Source organism: Coloeus monedula, assembly GCF_965178545.1.
Source record: "Coloeus monedula genome assembly, chromosome: 25".
In the NCBI taxonomy this organism is placed as follows: Eukaryota; Metazoa; Chordata; class Aves; order Passeriformes; family Corvidae; genus Coloeus; species Coloeus monedula.
This window is the reverse complement of record NC_138805.1, coordinates 294316-317272: the sequence shown is the minus strand read 5'-3', so window position 1 is coordinate 317272 and position 22957 is coordinate 294316. Positions and strand designations below refer to the sequence as shown.

The 22957-nt window shown below is 42.7% G+C and overlaps 1 protein-coding gene across 1 annotated transcript in view; it reads left to right on the top strand.

Moving 5' to 3' along the window:
* Positions 1-906: 906 nt before the first annotated feature.
* The window catches only part of BARX2 (BARX homeobox 2), a gene marked incomplete at both ends in the record, with an annotated part of 32890 nt that continues 10839 nt past the window's right edge, over positions 907-22957 (top strand). Inside the window, one exon of the mRNA XM_082297066.1 lies at positions 907-1117. Within this exon, the coding sequence (XP_082153192.1) occupies positions 907-1117 (211 nt within the window). The remainder of the gene's footprint in view (positions 1118-22957) is intronic.

Sequence of the window (22957 nt, the reverse complement as noted above, 5' to 3'; positions counted from 1 at the left end):
CTTTCCCTGAGTAGGGTGTCCTGGTGATTCCTGTCGGAGGCCAAGGAGACGAGAAATAAAACTCAGACCTCAGCCTAGAAGGAAAACTTCTTCCAGAGGGGGAAGTCTCAGCACCCCTCATTAGAAGGGGCGGAAAGCTCAGCTTTGCAAATATCCAGCTGAACTAAGCAGGGATCCACCAGAGAATCATCTCAGACGCAGGGTCCCAGTAACGCTGCTCCGGAGAAAAAGATCTTCTCTACAGTGTTCCCACAAGGCACCTATAAATAGGTAAATAGGATTTTTTCTCCTCTGCCACTCTCCAGCACTTCGCGGCTCGGGAACAGGTTTGGTGCTGGTCGGGGAAAGCTGTCAGGGCTGGGGATGAGGCACTCTTCTCCGGCAGCCCGCATTTTAATTTTTTTTAGGTAATTACAGTATAGAGAACAGGAGGAGGGGGAGAAGAAAGGAGAGAAGCAAAAGAAATAAAGAAAAAAAAAAGAAGAAGAAAAAGAAAAAAGAAAGAAGCCAGCCCCAATCTGGAACCTTTCACCAAAAGAAAAAAAAAAAGCCAGCCACACACCCCAGTATCTTAAAATAGCGAGCAGGGAGGGGAGAGGAGCGGCGGATCCTCCCAGCCCGGCGCAGGGTAACAATGGTGCTGGCGGGGAGCAGCGGGCGCCCTGATTGACAGCCTGAGCCTCCTAAAAAGGCCGCGGAGCGATGGGAGAGATGCTTATCGGCGGCTTTATATAGCGGGGAGTCGGCGGCGCGCAGGGCGGCGGAACCGGCGGGCACAGCGCGGGCACAGCGCGGGCACAGCGCGGGCACAGCGCGGGCACAGCGCGGGCACAGCGGGACGCGCTCGGGGCGCCGGGCGCCCATGCGAGCCGGGCGCGGCTCTGGCCGCCCCGCAGGGGTCCCGCCATGCACGGCCAGCCCCAGCCCCAGCCCGGCCCGCAGCCCCCGGCGCGGCTGCCCGCGCCCGGCCGGCCCAAGGCAGGCAGGAGGCGCTACAAGACCTTCATGATCGACGAGATCCTCTCCAAGGAGACCTGCGACTACTTCGAGAAACTTTCCCTGTACTCCGTCTGCCCGTCGCTCCTGGTCCGGCCCAAGCCGCTGCACTCCTGCGCCGGTAAGCGCGACCCCGGCGATGCCGCAGCGAGGATGCGGCGGCCGCGGAATCGGGGGGCTCGGGCGAGCTGCTCCTGCATCTCATGCATTCCCCCGAACCCTGCCTGAACGAAGCCCGGCTTCACACCCCATCCCCACAGGAGGGATTGCTCCCACTCCCTGGGTTTGCCAGCGCAGGGATCGTTGTTAGTTACTATCGGTAACTAACAGCTATCAGTTAGTTACTATCAGTTTTTAGTTACTATCAGTGTGTCGTGGTGGGATTCAGCCTAATCCTCGTCGGGGTGTTCACTGGAGCCAATACATACCCAGTGCTAATGATCACGAGTTAAGGAGCTCTACAGGAGTCCAGGTCTTGTAGAAATCGTCCTTCATCTTATGCTTATTGAAACCTCTGGTAGTTTTTTCATTACGTCTGAGTAAGTACAAAGAAATTAATAGAAATATTGTGAAAGGAAGAAAAAAATCTATAGAGGCACAGTTTTGCTACCCTAAATTCTCATTTCCTTTGAAAGAATGTAGGTTATTTCTAACAGCAAAGATGGGAAAATACTTGTAAAGATTTTGCAAACACCACAAATAAATACACACAAGCGGTTCTGCCCTGCACAGGCAACACGACGAGCGATTGCGGCTTGACCATGGGCATTATAAAATTTCACAAGCAGACTGGTCTAGTGTGCGTGTTTAAAAATCCACATTAAAAATAAAAATAGTATTCTTAGAATGCATTCCAGATTTTAAAAAATATTTTTAAAAATCCCTCTTTCTGGTGAAGCAGGCAGTTTTCCAGATTTCTGTTCTTCCCATAAGGCCACCCTTCCAGTGGTGACACATAGCGTGTCAAGAGAAATGAGACGATGAAACTGCAACTTAAAAATACATTCTTCAAAAAATCTTAGATACTGAAAAATATTTGTAAAGGACTAATTACCAATAAAATTAATATCTATTTCAAGGTCACAGAATTCTATTTTTCCTCTTTCTCTTTGCTGGAAAAAGTTCATTTTGCCTTTGTATTAGGTTGTGTTTAAAAACTCAAGGCCTGTACTTTGGCTCAGGTTTGTTGGTTTGGTTTGTGGTCTTTTATTGCTGAATATACATAAGAAGGATCTTTTCAGCTCTTAGCAAAGCTGTGCTGATAGAAAACTTGCTGTTAGGGTACCCTAAGAGTTTGAGAAGTAGAGTAAATCCTTGGTCCAAGCATAAATCTTCCTTCAATCTCAGTATTTATATTGTTAATACCAGTTATTAGAGATCCAGAAGGGATTAGGAGGCTGGATCAGAATTAAGACCCATGATGACCAGCTTTTGGAAAGAAATTGCGTGAGCAGTGTGATCCTCCACCAACATGTATTTCTTCCAGCCGATCTCTGCGTGACGTCCCTTGCCTTCCCTAACTAATTGCTGACATATTTTATAAAAGAACCAGTTGTTAATCAAGATATTGCTGACAAGGGAATTTTTGAGAGCTGATCTCTCGCTACTGCGTAGTGAAATTCAGTGCTTGGCCAGAACGTGCCGAAGGGGTTTGGTGTGTGGCAGTGACGCACAGAGTGCCCGATTCTGCCTGCAGACCTCAATCCATGTGGGCAAGGAAAGATGCTTTTCTCTCTTTCTGTAAAGAAAGAGGAAGAATTAGAAAAGAAAGTCCCTTTAGCACCCAAAAGGAATATTAACCTGGATATTATCAATGTCCAGAAGCATGTACAACTACCTCGGCATAAAATAATACAGTCTGAATGTCACCTAATAGATCCTTGGGATTTTGGATGGGTGAGGCGCTCCCCAGCAGCTGGTTTGACACTCACCACCCACCATGGGAAAAAAGGAGAGAAATTTTTTAGATACATAGTTCTTCATCAAATATAGCAAGCATTGTCTCTGCAAGAGTAGTATATATTCGGTAAATAATCATTAATAATCCTCGTATGAGTCAGCAGTGGAGTCAGAGTGATGCCAGTAAGTCTCTTGTGGTTACTCTTCAGTTAAAGCCTTATTTTCTCCTTGTGCCTGGGATCTTTAATGAATTCACCCTCAAGGTTGTGTTTCTAGCCCAAGCTCTGGCCTGTTCCTGTGTCAGGCTGGGTTGTGAATATCTGCTTCTAATGGACTAAGCTCTATGGAATTGCAGTGCCTGTGAAGTGAAGTACAGAGAGAGATTTGCTTGTGGGATTAAAATCATAGAGGAAACCTGCTACCGAAGTCCACACTTCCAAACTGTCAGATTCTAAGGTGTATAGGCACAATTGAAAGTCTTGCAAGTATTAGGCAATGGGAATGGTTATTTTATGAAAGGAAACTATTGGCTAAGAAATGGATAATACCACAAAAGATATCTGAATGTGAAAGAATTTGAAAAGTACAAAATATAAATCTGTAACTAAAATAAAAAACCAAACCCACAAAGACCCACAGAGTGAAAATAAACAAAAAACCCCCTCCCAAGCTACTTGGGGACTAAAGGCTGCAGAAATATAGCACTACAGAAATACTGTATTGCACTTAACTTACGGCCTGAATTTCCTTTGCCTCCAGAGTTAATCAGGAAGGGAGTGAGCACTTAGTCTCTTCATGATCTAAGAAAATGAATCTTAACCTAAACCACAGAGATTTGTTACTGTACCATCGTAGCTGGGACTTGGGAGCATTTGAAACAGCTATAAGTAATGAGTTACTCCAGCTGAACATCTTCTCCGTGGCTTTTTCTCAAGGCAGGAGTCAGGGTTTGTAGGCGTTTTCATGGGCTAAAGAGTTAATATTTCTTTCATCTTGGGTGAAGTCAGAGAAGACTGATATGCCTTTATAATTTATTTGGAGCTGAAAGACATAAGACATTGTACGTGTGCAGCATGTGTGTTCAACAACATCCCTGGTTAAGTGAAGAGAGATCAGAAAACTTTGGTAACCCGATAGAAAAGAGTTTTTCTTTTGGCTGTGATGAATTGCTGAATACTTAACTGGGTGCAGCTGAATTGGAACAAAACAGATTTGTCAAGTAGAGGCAGAAGGAGGTGGAAGAAGCATTTGAGACTTTTCTGGTGCATCTTGGGGTCGAAGATTGACGTTTTATTTGTGAGTAGCATTTGTGAGGTCTCGTGCAAAGCTCACCAATGTCACCGGGGAGATTCCTATTGAAGAGAGCTTGGAATAAGCCCCAACCCAGTTTTGGTTTTTAGAAAGAAAACTGCAATTGCCTGTGAAAAGGTTCCATCATTAGTTTAAAGTTTGGTGTATGAACATGTATTGTGGTGTTTCTTGAGCCAAAAAAACAAGGCTGAACCTTGAATACCAAATCTATAATGAAATGCTAGTCTGGGTTCAGAGCCATTATGATTAAAATTTAAAAAAACTAGAAATATTTTCTGATGGTGATTAATGCCACTTTGATTTATGATTTTTTGGGCTGTGATGGCTGAGTGAAAATACTATTTACCTTGTTTCATGTTATTTATATTTTTATTGGCTTTTCATATTATGTCACAGTTAATTAATTTGTAGAAGTAACGATACAGTGTTCATACGCTTGGTTTGTTACAGTGATTGCTGACAGCTGCTTTTTGACCTAGCAGAGTCCTATAGGAATCATTTTTCAAGTTGCCTTTATATCATTTTTCAATTAAAAATATTTGTAGGCGAGCCTATTCCTATTCTAGTTTGTTTCCTGTATTTTTCATTATCTTGCTTTAGCGATAGATTTAAAATCCTGTTGCCTTATTGGTAGCGTTGGGCATGATAAAGAATCAAAGGACACTGTCAGTGTGCGATGTTACAAGGTCAAATTAGAAAAGTTTCTTATTTATCACAGGAACTAAAATAGTTTGAAAATGAAAACCAGGCTGGGGTGTGAAGGGGAGCTGTGTGCCATCCCTGGTCTTAGTGGAATTTGTGACACTGTGTATTAATAATCAATAATACTGGTCTTGGATGGCCTTTTTAAACTCTCCAAATGAACTGAGATGGCTGGATTAAAAAGAATCACATCGCCTTCGGTTGCAGAGTTCAGTTATTTCAGCAAAGTCGGTAGTACAAATTGTTAATTGTCTGTGCCATGTATTCATTTGTACCAGGCCCTATTCCAGAACTTATAAAAAACCCTCAAATTTGAATATGTCTTAGTGATTTATAATTTAAATCCTAATGAGCAGCAGAGTAATTTATGTCTATTCTACGCCAAGGTTTTTTACTAGTCCATATCTCAGGTAGGGCTGATTTCTCTTTAATTGCTATACCAGAACACCTTGCAAGGCAAATATATACGTGGGATCAGTGTGGCCTTGCTTGTTCCTGAGACAATTGTCTGCTGAGACATAAAATATTTACCTATGTTTTAGGGGAGTTGTGCTGAAGAGGATTCTACTGCTCTATGTACATTTAAAAGCGCTGCAACTTCGGGAAGTGAACTTAAGTTTGTCCACTTGGTTTTTTTGGTTTTTTAGAAAATTTACTACTGTGCTTGCTGGTCTGTGCAAAAAGTTTCCTTTAATGAACATCAATAATTATTATTATTTGCTCCCTTGAAATTATTATTGGGATTTTTGGTTTGGTGATTGGATTTTTTGGTTTGTTTGGTTTTGTTGGGGCTTTTTTTTGAGTTCGAGACGTTCAAGATTTGTGTGATTGGGATTTTAATGTAGGCAAGTGTTTAGTATAGAATTGCTCAGATCTTGAATTCTTCTCTTCCAGTTCCATGTCTGTCTTCTGTTGTTTTATCTTAGGATGAAATTTTGAGCTGTCATTTTCCTCATATAAAATGATATTTTCTGGATTAAACTCAGTGGTACTTGCAGCCGCTGGGGCCTTTGGAGAATCATTACTTGGGAGATAAAGTGTGAGCTTTGGTCCTTCTGGTCCTCACCCAGTCTCCTCAGCCTTTTTAGGAAACCATGGTGAGAAAGTAGATTTTTTTGTGACTTAAAATAGCTCAGTTTTTATGCGAGACCTCACAACAAGATTCCTTCTGATTCTCTTCCAAAAGGTGTTGATATGGCTTGATGGCAAGGCTTGATTTTGCTGTGGGACACTACTGAATATTGGGGTAGAAGCCATTTCTTTTGCTGAAATACTTGCTGAACCTTTTCCTTTAAATTGAACAGATATTGTTACAATTCCTGGGGGAATTCCTGGGGGAAGGCAGCACGCTTGGGAAAGGAAAAGGGAATCCACATAGTGCGTGTGTTCCAGCACAGGGAAAAATGAGATGGCATCCATTCATCATGTTTCCAGTCTGAAACATGACAGCTGGATAAATCCCATTGAATGAAGCTGATGTGCAGTGGTGGGGGCACCTTCTGCCAGACTCACCCTGAGTGTGTCCCGCGTTCCCCGCGCCGGGCGCCTGAAGCTGGGTTTGGATCGTCATCCCCAGGGCACCGCCGGGAATGCAACGGCATCCCAGGCAATGGTACAAGGCCTTGGAAGGGGTTTTGCTCTTGTGCTGTGTGAAGTGATTGCTCAGGAGATCTACGTGTCTTAAATAGCTCCCGAGTCCGTGAAACACCTGTATCCCAAAATGTTGAAGAAAGCAGGCCAAAATGAATGTGTGTTTATACAATAGGTGCCAACCTAAATTGCAAAGCTGAAACTGTCTCCACGTAGAAATCTGCATTGCTGCAAGGCTGTTTGGGATTTTTGCTGATTATTTGTGCAAACATATGAAGAAAAAAAAAGATACTTTGAAAACTGCCTGTATTTATTTGGTTTAGCTTACAAAGATCAATAGAATTCTATAGGTGAGTAGCAAGAAGTAAAGGCAAAACCAGAAAGGAATTTTATTAATCCCGAGAAATACAAAGTGCTTCCTCTGTAGATGTCTTTGATCCAGTATTAGTGAAGCTACTGGGTACTTTTAATAGATATAAGATAGTTCAGAGACAACATTTCTGCCTAGAGATGGCAGAAGGTGCAGTCACAGTTACACTGCTGTCTCTGAGCATTTCTCTGAAAACCCAGAAAAGTCAGGATTTGCTGTCAGGACTGTGTCCCTGCTCCTGTAGTGGGATTTATTCAGCTGCAACATTGGGAAAAATCTGAGTTTTCTCAAATTCTCCATAACTCTCTGTCCATTTTAGCCCTACAAGGAAAAGCCTGTCTGTGGACGAGGAGCACTTTATCAACCGAGGTAAATGAAACAAACCTATGGACTGAAAGTGGATTCCTCTGTAACTGCTGTAGATTGGGCACAACAGTTAATTTTAAAGAGCTTAGTGTTTTTCAGGGTGGCCACCTTGGGTTTTAAGTGTTTTGATGTCTTTAGTAGAAAACCTAGTTCAGAAATGCCCAAAAATGGCATATGGGGGATAATAACGGGCTGGGTGATGATAAATAGATACTTGGAGAAGTGCCTGTTAATTTTCTTTGCTGGATTATATCCAGTACTAGACATGGCATTTCAGAAGGAAACTCAGATTTGAATCTGGATTTGAAAGCAGATCTCACTTGGACTTAGCAGACAAATCTGGCTCTAAAGAAATTTCAGTGCTAGATATTAAAATATCTGTAATAAAGACTTACTTTTGCTGTCTTATCTCAGTACTGTTAATAGTGAATAAAAGGAATTAATGAAAGGCAAAACTACAGTGAACAAACCAGAAGATCACACCCCAGTGATTGCAATAAAACCTACTGTGGCAAGTAATCAGCATTGTGGTTGTGGTTGGGCATGAATAAGCATTGTGGAGGAATGCTATAATGGGAGGCATTAATGAATGTGGGATTCCACTGGGAAAATTGACACCTACGCCTCATTTTCTAAAGCTTCAAAGCTGGCACTGGAAGCACAGTTTAAATCCATCTGCTCCGTGATTTAGGTTTAAATGCAGCACTTCCATAAGAATTGTCCTCCATTTGGCCACTGCTCATGGAGACTGTGCAGTGCAGACCTAGTGCCATTATTATTTTGAGGACTTTTCTTTAACTTGCTGCTCTAAAATGCTGGAAAAGACCATCCTCACCCTGTAGACTCAATGACCCCCAGCACTGCTGCCTTCAGGACAAGCTGGGCATGAACAAGGGCAAAAATCCTCGCTGGGGAAGGTGAGGAAAAGGAATGGAGAGTGTTTGGAGCTGATGTGTTGTGTAGAGCTCCTATCATCCCACCAGGCTCAGGGAGCGGAGCAGGGCAGTAACTAAGGAGACTTTGTGGTTTTTCTGTGCTGTTTCCTTGTGCTGAACAGTCCATTTATTTCCCATCTGAGCATGGGGACAGACAGCTCCCTGCATCACAGCCCTGTAGCGTGTGGATGGGAGCGTTGATCCACCTTCAGGAAGGATTTTCTGCTGATAGGAGTGGAGCAGGTTTGGGTGATGGAACAAAATCTGTGCCTTTCCAGCTCAAAGCCACTTCCGTGCCCTCGGTGGAGGCCTCTGGGGAAGGAAGATTTGTGTGGAATGCGCACAATGGATGGCAGAGCTGGAACTGATCTTCACATCAGGAACCGAGCTCTGGAGGCGCTTGCTCACAGTGGCTTGAGTTGTTTCTAAATCCACTGCTGGGTTTGAGAAAGGCTCTGCTCTCGTTGCTCAGATGATTTAATTGCTTGATTCTGCTGATCTGTTTCTTCTGCTCAGCCCTTGGTAACTTGTCCAGTGTTAGACGTGACTGCGGCCCTGCTTGGAGCCACTGGAAACCTGGGTTTGCATTTGCAGGCCATGTACAAAATCTCATCACATCCAAGTGAAAATAGGAGAAGTCAGAAAAATTGGTGTTTTGGATTGTTGGTAGATTGAAAAAATAATCATTATGTGTCCTTTTCAGTTCAGAGCAAAGCAAAATGTTATAAATTAAGCTTGACAAGGGAGAAGTTTAAAAAGTGTGTGTATGTGTAAGATCAGAGAAAATACTCAATCAGGAATAAAATACTGAAAACTTATCTTCTAAAGGCTGAAGCAAAACTTCATAGCACTTTCCTTTTAATAGACATTTGGCAAAGCAATGAAGTTGCTTTCAGTATTGCAAAATTTTATTTATTTTTCTTTTTCAAGGAGAGAAAGTTACAACCAAACATTTTCAGTCATTTCTATGTAAGAATTGCTCCAGCTGGATTGCAGAACCCAGGACATGTAAACAAGAGCTTCACTTGCTAGGAAATAACAGTTCCTTGGAAAATTTGGGATGTATTTTGTGATCTCAGTTGTATTTGTGTGAAGTCTGTAATAGAATAGGATCACAGTGACAAGCTAATGGCAGCTGAGCAGTGGAAGTCTGATGTTATCCATTATTTCTTGGGTTCCCAGAATTGTGGGAGAATTTAGCTGAGAGGTTTCTATCCCAGAATTCCCAAAGCTACATTTTAATGACATCTTTAAAAATACAGAGATTTGGTATTAGGACTTGGCTGACACAGTAATACTTAATATTTTCCATTTTCCAGTATTTTCCCTTTTCCTCTAATGCAGCTTTACATTTTGACCCATTCTTGGCCAGAACAGAGCTCAGAACAACACCCCGTTACCAGCTGCAGGTATTTCAGGTGTTTGGGAACAGCTGAGATCCATTTAAGTGACTACAGAGAAGGGTAAAGAGCAATATTTCAAAAAAAGATCCCCATCTTCCCAAACATGGACCCCGGCACTGATATTCAAAATCTTTGGGCTGCAGGCAGCACATCCAGAATATTTAAGCTCTGTCTAAAACACAGAGCCTGAAAGAACCTTAACAGATAAATCTGCTTTGTTTTTCATTTTCTGTTTTAAAAAATCACACTTTTTTTTTTTTTTTTTTTTTTTTTTTTTTTGAATGAGAGGAAAAAAAGCAGTTTTCCAGAACTTCCTATACAACAAAATTACAATTCCCTTTGGAGATGTGTTGACAGAAAATGTACAAATATATGGTCTTTTTCTCCAAGCAACAACCTTCCAGCGACCTTAAAATGTGTTTGGATGTGTATGTTCAGGTCTTATCTTGTAAATTCTTTGACATGCCAGTGGTTTCTATTCATGTAGCTCGCTGTCTGACTACAGCAGGATTACTCATGCAGAGAAGGGATTGAATTGGAAGTATTTATATTTGCCCTGTATTTTGGATAACCTGACTACTCAGTTTTTGGATTTTCATCAGAATAAGAGAGTTTTCCATGCAGTCACTAAGTCAGCTTTAAACACTTGGCCACCATTTGCCTTTGAATATTTCTTTTAATGATTATTTTGCAAGTCACAGAGCAGTTAAAGGCTACTTTTCCTGCCAGTGCAAATTTTTGTGTTTTTTTCAAACTGGGATTTCAGCTTACAGGGTTGAATTTCATTGGAATTAAATTTTAATAGACATCTTGAGAACTAATGTTGGAGCAACAAGTTCCTGTACCTTTGAGTGTGCAGGTGCCTATTGCTACATCCAGTGTAGAGCTGCCTACGTTGATTCATTAAAAACCAGAGCTCTGTTGTGTAAGCACAGAAGGATTGAAGCTTTAATAAAAACATGTCCTTTTCTTTTAGAAGACAGAGAAATGTGCGTGATATGTTTGTGGTTACTTAAACAGGGTATTCTATGACAGATTAACCTGTCATCTTTGAAATAAAATTAGCAGTGGTGGTACTTTATTACGGAAAACATCTCCTTGCATGTCGCACATAACATGATATGCCTTATGGAAGGCCGAGTGCTCTGGGTGGTGTTTATTCCTGTGGCTCAACGAGGAAAAATATGAAAAGGCCCCCTGAAATAGAAAGCAGTAACATAATCATTGATACAATAAAATGGTGAGAAGTCTGAAGCAAATGGGGGGAGTTTTCGGCTAAAAAAAATCAGCGAGTGTTTGTGAACACATTTCATTTCACCTTCTGCCTGTTTTGTTCCAAGCCTCCTCTTGACAGCTTTGCTAACAGTTCATTTTGTTCCTGTGGTGACTAAGCTGTGGAGGAGCTGATATTTGGAGGTTTCTGTGCATAGTACCAGGCAGTTTGGGGCTCAGCTGTGTTGTGCTCATGGCTTTCCTCAAGCAGGTCTGGTTTAGGTGGCTGCATATGGTGAAATTCTCCACTGAGGGTTAGGAAGCTGTGCCAGAAGTTAAAAGGGTTGGTTTCACCTTGTTGCAATAAATTACAAAGCAATCATAAATGATAAGAAGGAGTTTGATGAAGTGGGTGAGGAACAATTGATGGATTATTTTAGTTAAAATTACTTAGAGCCCAGTCCAACTCCCACTGAAGTCAATTAAATTGTAGCTGGATCTGGGCCAAAATGAGTCAAATTCAATTATGCCTTAACTGTAAACATTTTAAAGCTCATCACTGTAAGGTAGTTCAGCACTTAAATTGCATTAAAACAAAAGCATTTATGAAATCCCGACTGATTTTATTGTATTTGTACAGCCCTACTGAAAGCCCTTTTTCTTGTGGCTGCAACAGAGACCTCTTTGGCTGGTGCCTAATCCCCAGAGCACTGGTCTGTTGTGAAGAGATGTCACAGCCATTGGTACTGTAGATGAATTTGCCCATCACAGACTCGCTGCTGAAGTGATTGCATCAGAAGAGGCAGCAAAGATGACTGAAAGGAGATTGTAGAAATCCCACTGCTGTTTCATCTAATTGTCAAGATTTAGAGAGCTTACTTGTGTAAGTATCAGCTCATAAATTAATGAAACTTTTTCATGAGCTAATCCCAGAGCTGGAATGCTTATGGATATTCATCTGTTTCTCAGCTGAACAAAGTACAGCATCCAACATATTATTTAAAAAGAAATAATCTACATGATAAAAAAGTGGATTTATAAATACATTCAAGTATGGTGGTGTTTTCACAAAATTGGGCAGGTTATCTTTTAAATCATTATTGTCTTTTAAATTGTGATTCACAGGCTTCCTTTAAGACCATTTATGTATTTTTAATACATTCTGGATTGATTCTTTTCGTTCTGTCCTCAAAATTTTTCCTTCCTGTCCACTCTCCAGCAGAGCCAGGGAGCAGCTCCAAGTCGCAGATGTAGGGTTTTCCTGGCTTGCATTTTTCTGTCTTGGGAGGTCAGAGCTCCACATCCCAAGTGCCATCCCATCAAAACCTTGGGTTATGGCAAGCTGTGCAGACAGCAGGGAATGTCTGCTCGCTGGGATCATTCTGTGGGTGAACTAAATTCATCTCTGCACAGATGATCTCCCAGTCCATGCCAAGTGCTGAGAGCGCTTCTGCAGGTGTGGGATTGGTCTGGCTTGGCTTCTGTCTTTGTAGCAGTTGTGCTAAAATGAAAGATAGGGCCTGATCCTGCTTTTAATGGCATGACATCACTTTGGCTCTGTGAGGTTCTTTGTGGAGGATGGAGGTGCTGGACACGTGTGGAAATGGAAAAGATGGATTTGACTGCATGCCCGGCTGGCACAGGAGTGCGGGAGTGTCTTATTGCTGTGTACCTGGCTCCATGGACTGGGTTTTGGTCTGGAAAACTCAGTTTGGCAAATCATTTCCTTTTCTTTTGTGCTGTCACAGTTTTTGTAATTGTTTTTGCCTTTCTGTTTTCCATGTTTTCTCTTAATAGCAGGATCAATTAATAGCTTCCACTGTCACATTCTGCAGAGCTGGCAACTATGAAAGAGAAATCTGGCCTTCGGAGAAGGGGAAAAATTATACCCATCCAACAGCTTTAATCAGGAAAAGGGACAGAACTGTGATAAATGTTAGTACAGGACTTCTGTGGCACATACTCACCCAAGGAAAAATATTGTCCCTTTTCTTCCCTGTCACTGAGGAAAACCACTACCATGAGAGCAACAAGACACTTTCATAGCAATTGGTGACTCTGTGGCTTTAATATGTTTGAAAAGGCTGATTTCTGTGATCCAGGCCTTATTTCTCCCTTTTCAATATTAGCACAATTAGTCATGATAAAACTTGTAAAAATGCATTAAAATCAGTTGGCAGCTTTTCAAAACCTGAGCACTGCTGTTCCCTCCTCACAGACACTGCTCAGCACAGCCTTGGCGTGGGGGTTTGACTCATTAACTCACGACTGAGCTCAGCTTTGGGGGTGCCTTTGAAAAAGCAAACCCAGCAATAAAGTTCTTACCTGCTGGTGGTTTTTATCTCTGAGCTTCCACCCACAAAATAAAACTGGTGCTTTCCTGTAGTAAATTACAGGATAGAAAATCCTTCTGGCAATGAAGGGTACTGAGAACGCTTTCATTCATCACAGTGTCTCGTTGGTGATTTTGGTCGAAGAAAACCCTTCCTTTAGAAGAAATACCTTGGGAAAACTCCTGATATTTCTTCTACTTCTAGGAAGTAGAGCCAATGCTGAATTTCTGAGTATTTCAGGTGTGATTTTGAGGGTTGCCCTGTGCAGGGCCAGGAGTTGAATTTGATGATCCTTTTGAGTCCCTTTTAACTCAGGATATTTTTTGATTTTAACTCCTTGCTGATGATTTGCTGGGACATATCCCACTTTACTCTGAACCACTCATGCCTATGAAGTATTTACTGAGTATTTCTTACATATGGAGTAAATTATAATGGAATTGCTGCCACCACCCATTGCTGTAATATTAATTAACTGAAAAATCCACCCAGAAGAAAGTTAAGTGTTCATTTCCAGTACCTGGTGTGTAGCTTTGGTGTAATTTGAAATGTGATGGACTATTAATTTGTCTTCTCAAAATGTTTGTTTTCCCCAAAGTCAATCATGGGTCATTTGCCTCCAGTAATTGATACTAACATTGGAAATACTTGTCCAGTTGATGACAAACTGAAGTGTTTGACAAATTACCAGCTCTGGTTAACCTGGGGCCAGTTTACACCGCAGGAGAAAATTCAAATACACACCTCATCTAGATTTTCTCCATAAGAATTTTCTTCATTCAGGTGTCTCACTTGTTACAACTATCAGTAAATAGTGAGGCTTAGGTATTTTTGCCTGCTGCATATGATGTCCAAACATTGCTTTTCTCAGTACCTCTTGATTTTCCTCCTGTCCTCACTTATTTTCTCCTTGAAGTCAATAGAAGTTTTGGGTGTGTAGAAAAAGAAAAGGAATTGCATCAGACTGCAAATAAACTACCATTTTCTGCTGAGCATTCATTTATCTGGCAGCTTGGGACACACCGTGTTGGGAGCAGGGATATCTGAGTGGAGCTGGGTTTTGCAGAGCCCAGAGAAGAGCTGAGAGCTTTGCAGGCAGCGCTTGGTGCTTGGGCCATCCCTCCTTGGCTTTGTCCTTGACTTCATGTATGACATGGAGCCAGCTGAATTCCTCATCCTTCCCATTTTTTAGAGAAAAATGGTGCTTCATTACGCATTTGTGCCAAGTATTTTAAAATTCTTTGCTAAGAAATGCAAAAGAAGCCCAAAGTCATATGGCCAGTGGGGACTGTGTATGTGTAATTGTGTGTGTGTAACTGTGCTCTTCATGAGTATTAATTAAGTACAAATAAAATCCTGTTGTTTTCTCCCAGCAGAGAGAATTCTGTAGGAAGGAACAGACTTCTCCACAAACCACTTTAAGATAGGCATTTATTACTTTGCAAGAGTTTCAACTCTTTCATCACCAATTTTTATCCATCCTTTGGTTCTTACTGGGGTTTTACACCCTGTCCATGCCCTGTAGGGTTCTTCAATTTGCTCTTTCACTGTCTTCCTTCTCTTATCTCCCCATGAGCTCTTTGCTTCCTCAGCACAAACTGCACCTGAGAACGTTCAAGTTCAAGTCGAACTTTTGAACCCATGATGTCAGGTTGGTTTGGAATTAGGCAAAACCAGTTTGCCCATCCCTCGCTGTAAAAGGGTTAATCCTCTAAACTATTGAGAGACAAGGGCAGGGAATTATGAAAGGAGCCCCTGTTTTATAAGCATTTGTATTGCCAGTGCTTGAATGCCCATAATAAGCAGGTTGTGCTGTGATTAATGACTGTGTTTTACATGCTGGCGATGGATGATGTGTCTCATTGGAGAAGCCATTTGTTTTTATTCAGGCTCCTCACCCCAGCAGCACTGGAAATGAGATGTTAACGTCCTGGTGGGAGTGTGTTTCATTCTCAACAAGTTAATGAAACGTGACCCACTGAGAGGAGAAAATAATTTAAATGGTGCCTTTTCCTTGCCTCTTTTTAATGTGTGAGAAGGCAACTTACAGGATTATTTTTTCATACGGGATTTTTGTTTTCCTTTCAGGATTCTTACTTTGTTCCCTCCGAATTGGAAACAAGTAGGAATGTGTTGTCATTCTGAAACTTAATGCATTAGGAAGGAGAAAGCTATTCAAATGACTTAAACTTTGTTTTCTTAATTTATTTTTAATAAAGGACCGAAATAATTTGAAATCTTTAGGTATTTGAGCCAATTTTTATATCGGATTATAAGTTCCTTACTTTGCTGCAGTTTCAACTGCACTCTTCCCTCCACTTTGTCATTTTGTACGTGTGAAGGATGTGGTGGTAGAGTGTTTGTGGTGGTTGGAATACACAGAGTAGACACAGAACTCATCTTTTTATTAACCAACTATATCTTTATATCCATATGGATTCAACGTTGTATCCATCTAACGTCAAGGCTTTAACTTCTGTGGAATGGCTTTAAGAAAGGAGGAAAAAGACTCTAAAAAGCACTTTTTAATTAATGGGAGAAGATCTATTTCAAGGCAGTGAAAGGGGCTGCAGCGTCCAAGCAAATCTTTCAAAAGCTCTACATAAACTGAAAGTCCTTGGGTCTCCTTCCCAGCAGACCTCCTGGGATGGAAACAGGGACAGCTGTGGGCATGGCATCAATACTTCAACAGAGAGGAAAAAATTAGCAGGATGTTTAAAAAAAAAATTTAAAATTGAAACCGTTTTTCATATATGGTTCATATTAAGGCTCTTGTGGCTCTAAGAGTATAAAAGCTCCCTCAGAACTATCACACCATTGCTGAGCAGAGCAAACCAATTCACGTGATGGGTCAGCAGTGTTGGGTGTTTTCATCACAGAGCAGTAAATGCCAATAATTGCCTAAATTCTCTGGACAGCTTAATAACATTCCAGGTGGGATACAGCCCCTATTTCAGAGCTTAATGCAAACACTGTCAATGTAAAGATTTTGTCTGTTTGCATGTGGAAATGCCAAATCTAAGATGAGCTTCATCCCAGCAGTGCCAAATCAGTCTGGTAGTGGTGAGATTTGGGAGATACATAAAATATTCCCTGCAGAGTTATTTAGATCAACATCATGTTAAAATTGGCAGCCACAGCTGATCCTGGGCAGAATGTCTTTCTTGGGTGAGGAGAACTTTAAAAAAAGTTGAGCTGGAAAAGGCTATTTTTGTTGGAAAAGCCACACGGTGCTGTTATTGAAGGAGTTCCCGTGGAAACACTGCTGCTTGCACAAGAGCAGGACACATGCATTGCTTCAAAATTAACATATATATTAATGGCACATTAAGGAATTTCATAATCGTATGACACAAAGAGAGTTCTCAGCACAGCGCTCATGCAATCTATTAATGGGCAATGTCTGCGGGGAGCTGGGAGCTAACAACACCCTGCCTCCCCACGTGGCTGCTGCTGAGTCCTTTCCAGGCCATACAACTGGTGGGGTTGGTGTTATCTCCCTTGTTTTGCATGTGGGGAAAACAGAAGTCCAGTGGGGTTCAGGCAGTTGGCTGAGATTGAACATTAAGGCAGTGCCAGGGATGGAAATACTGGGCCTGAGGTCCTGTTTCCCCAAAATCTCCACCAAAGTGAACAGAACTTCGTTCTTTTGGTGCTTTATGGAACAGAGTAAAGTTGGTGAGAATGTGACAATATTCCCATCAGCCCAGAGCTGTTTCCTATGCTGGTGGGAATGATACCCCCGCCCACGTGTGAAGGGAAGAAAGGGCTGTGTTGCTTTTTGCCTATTGACTTTTATAACTGGCATTGGAATGAGATTAGGAAGCCCCAGCGTCCCTGTGGAACAGGGGCTGTAGGGAACTCAGAGAAGAATCCATGGGTGATGAAACCAGAGGTGGGTGATAACCAAAGCTTTGACTCCAAATTTTAGATTGAGGGAAGGTTCTCCATCTGGATCCCTAAACTTCCCACTTGGATCCCTAAGTTTCCCACCTGGATCCCTAAATCAGAGCATTTCCAGGGGCATGTCTGTAGTTCTGGATTGGAGTTGTTTGGAACAGTTGTCCTGTTTAGAACAGTTGTAACATTTCTGCCCATAAGGGCATTAATTCACAATTAATGCTGAATTTGAGCACTGTAGAAACTTAATTCCATCCACTATGACTAATTAGGGCCTTACCTCCACCCAAAGTCCAATCTAAATTTGTCTGGAGATGTGGAAACCGTGTCTCCTTGGCTGACTTCCTATCAGAATGGAAAAAATCACACAGATCAATGTTGGACATGAATGAGGGTTTGCATTTGGAGATCACTGAATCATGGAATTCCAGAATGGTTTGGGTTGGAATCTCATCCAGTTCCAGCCATGGGCAGGTGTCACGGTATCCCGCAGTGGTGGGGAGGAGGAGAGAGATCCAGCAGGCAGGAATTGTGCAGCAAGATTGATTCATTTAATTGTTTTACAACTCTTTTATCAACTTCTTTCTTCATAATCTAATTGGTCAAAGGATCAGCCACCCCTTGGAGTGATTGGCTAAAATCCTAAAACATCCACTGTCAAAATATTTTCCTACTGTACCATAAACAAAGCTCTGCAAGGTCGCAGGTGTTCATAGCTTATAGAACTCTGCTGATATCTTCAGTGAGAGAGAAAAGTATCCCACGGGACTGGAAAGAAGCAAGAGAAATTCTTGCTAGCAGCATATTTGTATCCACAGGCAGGGACACCTTTCACTATCCCACGTTGCTCCAAGCCCCATCCAACCTGGCTTTGGACACTTCCAGGGATGGGGCAGCCTCAGCTCCTCTGAGCAAGAGGAGGTCAGGACAGCCAGAGCTCACCAGCTGGAATTTCTGTCTCATCCTTCTGTCAGGGCTTTGCTATGGACAGCCTGGTATCTGGGAAAACGTTGTCATCACTTTTCTGGACCATACCTGGTTTCAAGCCTCCAACGTGCTTTGCAACTCTGAGGCTGACATTGTGCTTATGGAACTGCCTTTTCTGGATGTGTCCATTTGGGGACTGCCCATCCTTGAGACATTTTTCATCTTGTTTTTGAGATTAGATGAATTCCTGTAAGAGTGAAACTCACTTTGTGTTTCAGCTGAAAAAGCCCAATACGCCACTGACCCTGGAATGAAGACACTGGGTCCTGGCTCCCATCAATCAGTTTGCTGGGAGACTGGGGTGTAACTGATGGGAGCATCCACCTCCCCATGTCCATATGGGACACTCACAGCTGCAGGAAGAGGTGGAGATGGAGCCATGACTGAGAGTTCTTACAACATCTTCAGCTCATGACTGACTTTTTATAACACGGAGAGTCCTGAAGTCAAGGAAGCTGCTTTGGGAATGAAGTTGCCAGTGCTGGTTTTTATGTTGCAGAATGGTTGGCAGTGAAAAGTTTCTGTAACCTGGAAATCCAGCTGTGTATTTTCCCCCATGCAAAAAGTGAAAGCTTAGCTGTCCTCGATTCATTCTCTTTTGGTTAAGATTGGATCTGTGAGGTGACATGGGTGTGCTGTTACTTGATGTGAAGAGGATAAAAATAGCCATGCCCTGTGCTCATGGAACCTGTGACATAATCAGCTTATTCAAACAAAAAGATCAGGTTTGGAGGAAATCCTCTTCCAGGGTGCTCTAGATTCTGTTAACAGGGTTTCAGCTTCCTGGAATAATACTGGGATGTGCATTTTGCTCGGCTTTGTTCCCTGTACGTGTCTCTCCTCCTTACCCCAGCCACCAGAGCTGGGTTAAGACCACTGATCTAATTGGCAACCACAAAGGACAGGCAGGCTGTGAACAAAACCTGCTCGTGTATCAGTTGCATCCTTCTAAATTGCATTGTTTGTGCAGCTGCTCAGCCAAATCATCCACAGAGTTTATTTTTGTCCATAGAGGAAACAGAGATGGGTTTTCTCTGTGTTAGGGCAGATGCAAGATCAAAGAATCATATATGCAGCTCAGAGAGACCAAGCTCTCTGCTGAATGTGTCCTGATGGGGGAAAAATTAATAATAAAGCAACCCTTGAGATTGTAAGCCACAGCTCTAAGAGGCAGAGGCTTTGCTTCTATGACAGGTCTGTTTCAGGTTAACACTGGTACTTGCTGAAGTCCCCCTTTCATTTCAGTGGGGAAGAAAAGAGAGAGATGTCTGTGTATTTTAAACACTGATCCACTATTCTCCTGAGAAGGAAAAAGCGTTTTCCAAAAGATCCATCAGGCAAAATTTACACAGTCTGGTGTTGAGAAACAATTGCACTCTCTTTCTTCCCATGTGTCACTCAGCAACGTGTTTTAGAGGCTCGGGGCAGGAAGAGGTAGTGATATTTATGGCCAGCTTTCTGCTGGAGCTCACACAAGGGTGGGCTTGAGAAACCTGAAAAGTGCTTTTGTGTGCATGGCCAGTCAGCTGGCCAAGGCTGGTGTTTGCTTATGGATGCAGTGACAATAATTAACAGAGCAGGAAGTGAGGGACTGATTGATTTATGCACCCATGGCATTATGTGTTTGAACTTGGACAGAAACTGTGAAATCCTGAGAGAAGGCACAATCATTTGTCAGATGTGTGAGGATATAAGAATGGCCATAATGTGTTGGCCCAAGGTCCATATAGACTCAAAGCTTTGGCAGTGGCAGGGAGAGATGCTCAGGGAGCAGAACAGAGCACAGGACAGGACTTACCCTTTTATCAAACTCCACCCTCTCAGCTAGGACGAGCTGTTTCTCCATCAAAGTCCAAATCTTGCTCCTTGACCAGTGACACCATCCAGACAGAGGAGTCGGTCTGGCCTCTCCCAGTGTCCCACTATGTCTGGTCATGTCTGTCATTGGTAAATTGTTGCAACTTAAGCTGAGACACCCTGAGAGTTTTGGCATCTCAGTGCCAATTTCCTCCTCCATCCCCAATAGCCAAGACCAGAAACTTCCTGTAAATCCACTCCTTAGAGCTGTTCCATTCTCTCATCCTTTGGCTGCTCCACTTGTGAAGTCTGGGTGCAGTGGGTGATGAGCTCTGGTGCTGACCCTTCTCAGTGATGGAGGGAACTCTTGGCTGAAGTATTTAACATGACTCCATTCAAAAGAAAGAGTTACAAGCTGAAGTTGGCTTAGTGGAGCCGAAGTGTCCCTTGGTACAGATCTGGGCAGGCAGCTGGTGGATGGTATCCGAGGAACTTCCCTGCACTGCAGGAGTGCTGTTGTTTATGGAGATGTGCTGGTGTTTCTTTCTCTGGGATTGATGTGGTCTGGGCTTAGAATTCCCTCTGAGTCCAAGCAATAAGGGTCTGGAATGGAGGTTCCCTTCCAAACCTGCCTTCCCTGGGGAGCTGTTTGCAGTCATGATGGCCTTGGGCCCATGTATCCAATAAATATTAGGGCAGATCTGCTTGTGTTCAGAGCACCTCCTTTCCCACTGAGTAGAATTTAAAGGAATCATTTGCTAAAGATGAGGAGTCTCAGACAGAGTTCCTTTTGCTTAGCCATTGACAATGAGCAGGACCTCTCTGAGTCATGCTCAGTTTGGCTGGAGGGGGTGGGTTTGAGTCAACGGGGGCTCCCATCAAAAAGGCAGGTTGTCCTTTGAGTACGTGAAGCAGAATAATTCAAAGTACAGAAGTGGTGTCTGTTCTGATTCATTCTCTGCTGATGAAGCCACAGTGCCATTACATTTGCCACAACGAATTTCTTGAGTGCTGGCCAAATAGATTCTCTAAATGCTTCTTTAAAACAAAATAAATCTTCTTTATATATAAATTTTCCTCTTCACTGAGGATCTGACAAGGTCCTGGCACACTCCTCTGCTTCACTGACAGCCTGGAAGAAAGGTTGCTGTGTGCAGGGACAGCAGCCTATCACACCAGGTGGTGCTGGCTCGTGTCTTTCCAGCAACTGGGAATAAACTCGGCAGCTGGGCATTGTTATCCCAGGATATCCCAGTGATCGCCCCAGGACAGCACAGCCAGGCCTTCCCACTCCAGCTTCAAGGTGCATTACTACCTCCTCCCCCGCTGAACGCCCCTGAACAAAGCCAGTTTGTCAGAATGGTGATCACCAGCCCTGCCAGAAGATCCCTGGTGCCATCCTTCAGGGATCTGGCATTCCTGGAGACACTGATGCTCTAGGTGAGTTTTGGATTGTGTTTTTAAGATGGATAATTGCCCCACATCCAGCCCTGTCCAAGGCAGTGTTCCTGTGGCAACAGGGAGTGAGACAAGTCTTGTTCAGGGAGGCTCCCAGGCTTCTCAGCTGTTTAAGGCCAATTACTTACTTAAACATACAAAAAAGCACGATATGAATATCAACTATCATTAATAAGTAAGGATTAATTATTTTTCTGTTGGTTTTTGTGGAGACCTGCAGCATGCATGCCTTGCATCATTCAAACTTATTAATTGCTGTTACTATGGAGAAGTTATACAGCAACTGCTAATGGGGACAGACTTGAAAAGGAAAACCTGGATCCTACAGCTCCAAGAGCTGAGGAAATTTCCCCTGTGGCTTTGAAATTGGGCTGAACTCAGCCACAGCTCCAAGTGTCCCAGACCACAGGGAATGGAAGCTGGAGCTGTGTTCAGTGCCAGTCATCCCTGGGGAGTTGGACTGGGATTTGCAGAGTGGGAGATGCTTTGAGGGGGAGCATCTTTTAAGTCATCCTCTAGCAACATCAGTGTGTTTGTTTGCAACAGATTTAGCTAAAAACCTGCTCCCCCCAAAAAAGTGATTGAAGAGAAAAGGAACTGTTCTCTTAGGGAAGTTTAAACATGACTCCTGGATGAGCCCACATTTTCTCCCATCTGAAAATCTGAGGTCAAAAATTGCCATTTGATCAGATGCCAGTTTTTTTGCCCACTCCCACTTGGCTCATATGGAGGTATGGACTCCTGAAGAACTGGCCTTCAGTCAGAATGCCTAAAAAAAGGTTCATTTTAGCTGTGCTAAAATTAGCTGCACTAATTTCCTTTTTTTTGTTTTATTTTCTGTTTTCTTTCTGTGGGCACATGCGGGTGAAATCCTGGCTCCACTGAAGCTGATGGGCATTTTGCCATGGACATCAGTTAGGTCTGGATTTTTTCACAATGAACAGAAGCCATTTGCTACACTTTTGCTGTGTTGCTGAGTTGCATTTAATGTCTGCAAGACTCATGGTCCTTGTCAGATTAATAGAGTTACTGAAGTGGCAAAAGAGTCTGGTGTGAATGTACCTGCAGTCTTTGGTTGAGGAGCAGTTAAACTTTGCTCCAAGGAACCTCACTGGTGCTATTTTGGAGTACCAGCAGTGTCTGTTTGTATTCCAGCTCTGCACTTAAGATTTCAGGGTTGATTGCTCTGCTTTCCTGTGGCTTCCGTGACACAATTCCTATGGAAATTTTTTCTGTGTGCATTTGGGCTGAGTCTTGAAACTATTTCTGGAAGCTTTCAGAATGTCCCAGAAGTGCCCTGCGCCTCTGCTCTTATGCAGAGACTTAACAACTTTGGATACAACTGATTTCCACACGTATCCAAAGAAAGAGAGCAAGTAGAAAAAGAAACCAAACCAAAGACAACTCTCCTCTCCCAAAACAGGGCTAACTCTGTCACTGAGCTTTGAGGTGCTGGAGAAGAAGAATGGCAACAAAGAGCATTTTCAAGCACTCCCAGTTCCAGGATTTCCATTTAATATCCAATAGTCACAGAAAAATCTGCTTATAGAGCTGAGCTCTGGCACTTGTAAAGGCTCAGAGGATTATCTGCAGGTTTTCCAGCTCTTCCAATACTGAAAGAGGTATAGGAAATGTAAAAGAGTATCTGAGGGTTGTCTTACAGAAAGACTGGAAAGGATGAGAAGAGAATCAATGCCT